Genomic DNA, 2500 nt, shown 5'->3' on the forward strand with positions numbered 1-2500 from the left:
CTGTCAGAGAGAGAGTGAGAGAGAGAGAGAAGAGAGGGAGGGGGAAAGAAAGGGAGTGAGAGAGAGCGAGAGAGGGAGAGAAGGGAGCAAGAGAGAGAGGAGAGAGAGAGGGGGAAAGAAAGGGAGCGAGAGAGAGAGCGAGAGCTCCTGTCTTGTGAGAGGCAGTGCAGTGGTCACTGTGGTACACCCCACAGGCTGAGGGCTTCGTTCCCTTCAGCCTTCAGTTGCTCAAGGCTTGTCCATACCTTGGTCAGTTGTAATTGTGTGAACGAAATGGCCGAAGATTAGAATATTTTGAAAAAATTACTTTAAGGAAGACTGCAAACCTCTCTTCTCTTCTCTTCTCTTCTCTTCTCTTCCTCTCTCTACAGTATATATATATATATATATATATATATACAGTATATGCATGTGTATATATACATAGACCTGATATTTAAATGATGTCCATGTCTGTGGGTACAGAAAGTGAAGAGCAGAGGCTGACATACTGTGTATTTTGACAGAGCCTTTACACAGCTCACAGACGCAGTGCAGCCTCTCTACACTAGAGTATAGAGAGTTGTTATGTTAGGCAGGCAGGGTGACCTGCACCTTACCTAGACAGCTCTTTAGTTCTCCATGTAGAAAGAGATTGTGTGTCAAGTGTGTGTGTGTGTGTGTGTGTGTCAAGTGTGTGTGTGTGTGTGTGTGTCTGTGTGTGGTGATTGTTTTGGGGGTGTAGAAAAAAAAGAGAATTGGAGGGAGGGAGAGATGAATAGATAGAGAGAAAGTCAAGGAAGGATGAAAAAAGAAAGACCCATTCAGATGAGTCCATTCAGCTCACAGACAGTGGAAGGAGCAGGAGACAACCGGCCAGTTGCGTCCACACTCTCATTTATATTCCGAGTCGGGTAAATGATATTCAGCCGCATGACAATGCACTGCTATCTGCCTGAGATAGACACCTCTGCCCTGCCCTGCATCTTTATGGCTTTCTTTTTTTCCTTCTTTTGTTTGCCGTTTATTGTTTATTTCCTTCTTTCTCTCTTTCTCTCTCTCTCACTCTCTCTCTCTCTCTCTCTCTCTCACTCTCTCTCTTTCTCTCTTTCTCTCTCTCTCTCTCACTCTCTCTCTTTCTCTCTCTCTCTTTTTTTTCACATTTCGGTGATATTTGCTGTGTCTAGATAGACAGCGGTACAGTGCTCTCATGGGCATCAGCATCAGTAATGGCCTCTGCCTCTCTAGTTTCCCTCCTTTTCTAGAGTAAAAAAAGAAACTGCTTAGAAATGTGCCCTTGCACCAAGTCATGATTAAAGCAGCGCTGAGATGAAAGAGACTTTTTGGGTTTCTCTTTCCAGCACTCGTGATGTGGATCACTGGCTTTCCCAGGCTCCTCGTTACACACACTCTCTCTCTCTCTCTCACTCACTCACTCACTCACTCACTCACTCACTCACTCACTCACTCACACACACACACACACACTCTCTCTCTCTCTCTCTCTCTCTCACACACACACACACACACACACACACACACACACACACACACATTCATAATTAGACTCTCTCGTAAAGCCACTGCACTACAACACTTGAGTGCCCATGTTTTCTAGTATTAATGGGAGCACTGGTACATTTGCCACAGCCCCCCTTCCCTCCCCACAATTACCCTGATGCAATGGTGTAGAGATGTTAAATGTACTTCATTTCAGCTTTACACAGGAAATAATGTTATATTCCATGTGCAGTTGGCTGGGAACTTCCCACAGTGGCTAATGGACAGTCAAGCCTAATTAATATAATACAACATAATGCAGAATACAACCGCAACGCTCCACTGTGATGAATAGAATGACCATACTTGCTTTTTCTATTTTGAATGCCAGTGTCCTCTGTGTTTGGAGATAATCTCTGAGTATTGGACAGGGAGCTTTGCCATGTACCTGTAGATGACACAGAATCCCTCGGAGGGATTTTGTTGGAGTAAAGTCAAGAGCATGGTTAAGACCTGTGTCGATCAATGAAAAGGCATGCATGAGGTCACAGCTAAACATGACCCTCACTAGCCTAAAGGGAAAAGCAGCTGGTCGATTCAGACCTCAAGCCAAACAGAAGATAGATCAACAGACTTAGGCGGTTCACCCTCATGTTTTTACCCCATGTTTCATACCATGCGATGACCACAAAATATAAGAATCGAATTCTGTCAGGGAGAATCTATTATTACTTTTTTACGTGAGTGGGTGGGAACTACGGATATTTGTGTGTTTGAGTGAGTTTGCTGGTGTGGGTCTAGGGGTAGGAGGGTGTGTTCCTCTGTAATGGGTTTGCTTGTATGAGCGGAGGGGTAGGAGCATGTTTTCTGTGTTCTGTGCTCTGTGCTTGACCCTCTTGTTTTTTCCTGCGCAGCTTCGGGAAACAGCTGGGTGGACGACGAGGCTGTGAATGCATCACCTTAGAGCCGTCCGAAATGATTGTGGTGAGTACTCCAGCTGGCCCACCCTCTGGCTTAGAAA

At 45.2% G+C, this 2500-nt stretch overlaps 1 protein-coding gene across 1 annotated transcript in view; it reads left to right on the top strand.

The window, feature by feature from the left end:
• LOC125310497 (rap guanine nucleotide exchange factor 6-like) overlaps positions 1 to 2500 on the top strand; it is an 89427-nt gene that overhangs the window by 20056 nt on the left and 66871 nt on the right. Inside the window, 1 exon segment of the mRNA XM_048267983.1 lies at positions 2394 to 2463. Coding sequence (XP_048123940.1) covers positions 2394 to 2463 — 70 coding nt within the window.

This window comes from Alosa alosa, chromosome 2 (genome assembly GCF_017589495.1).
Source record: "Alosa alosa isolate M-15738 ecotype Scorff River chromosome 2, AALO_Geno_1.1, whole genome shotgun sequence".
In the NCBI taxonomy this organism is placed as follows: domain Eukaryota; kingdom Metazoa; phylum Chordata; class Actinopteri; order Clupeiformes; family Clupeidae; genus Alosa; species Alosa alosa.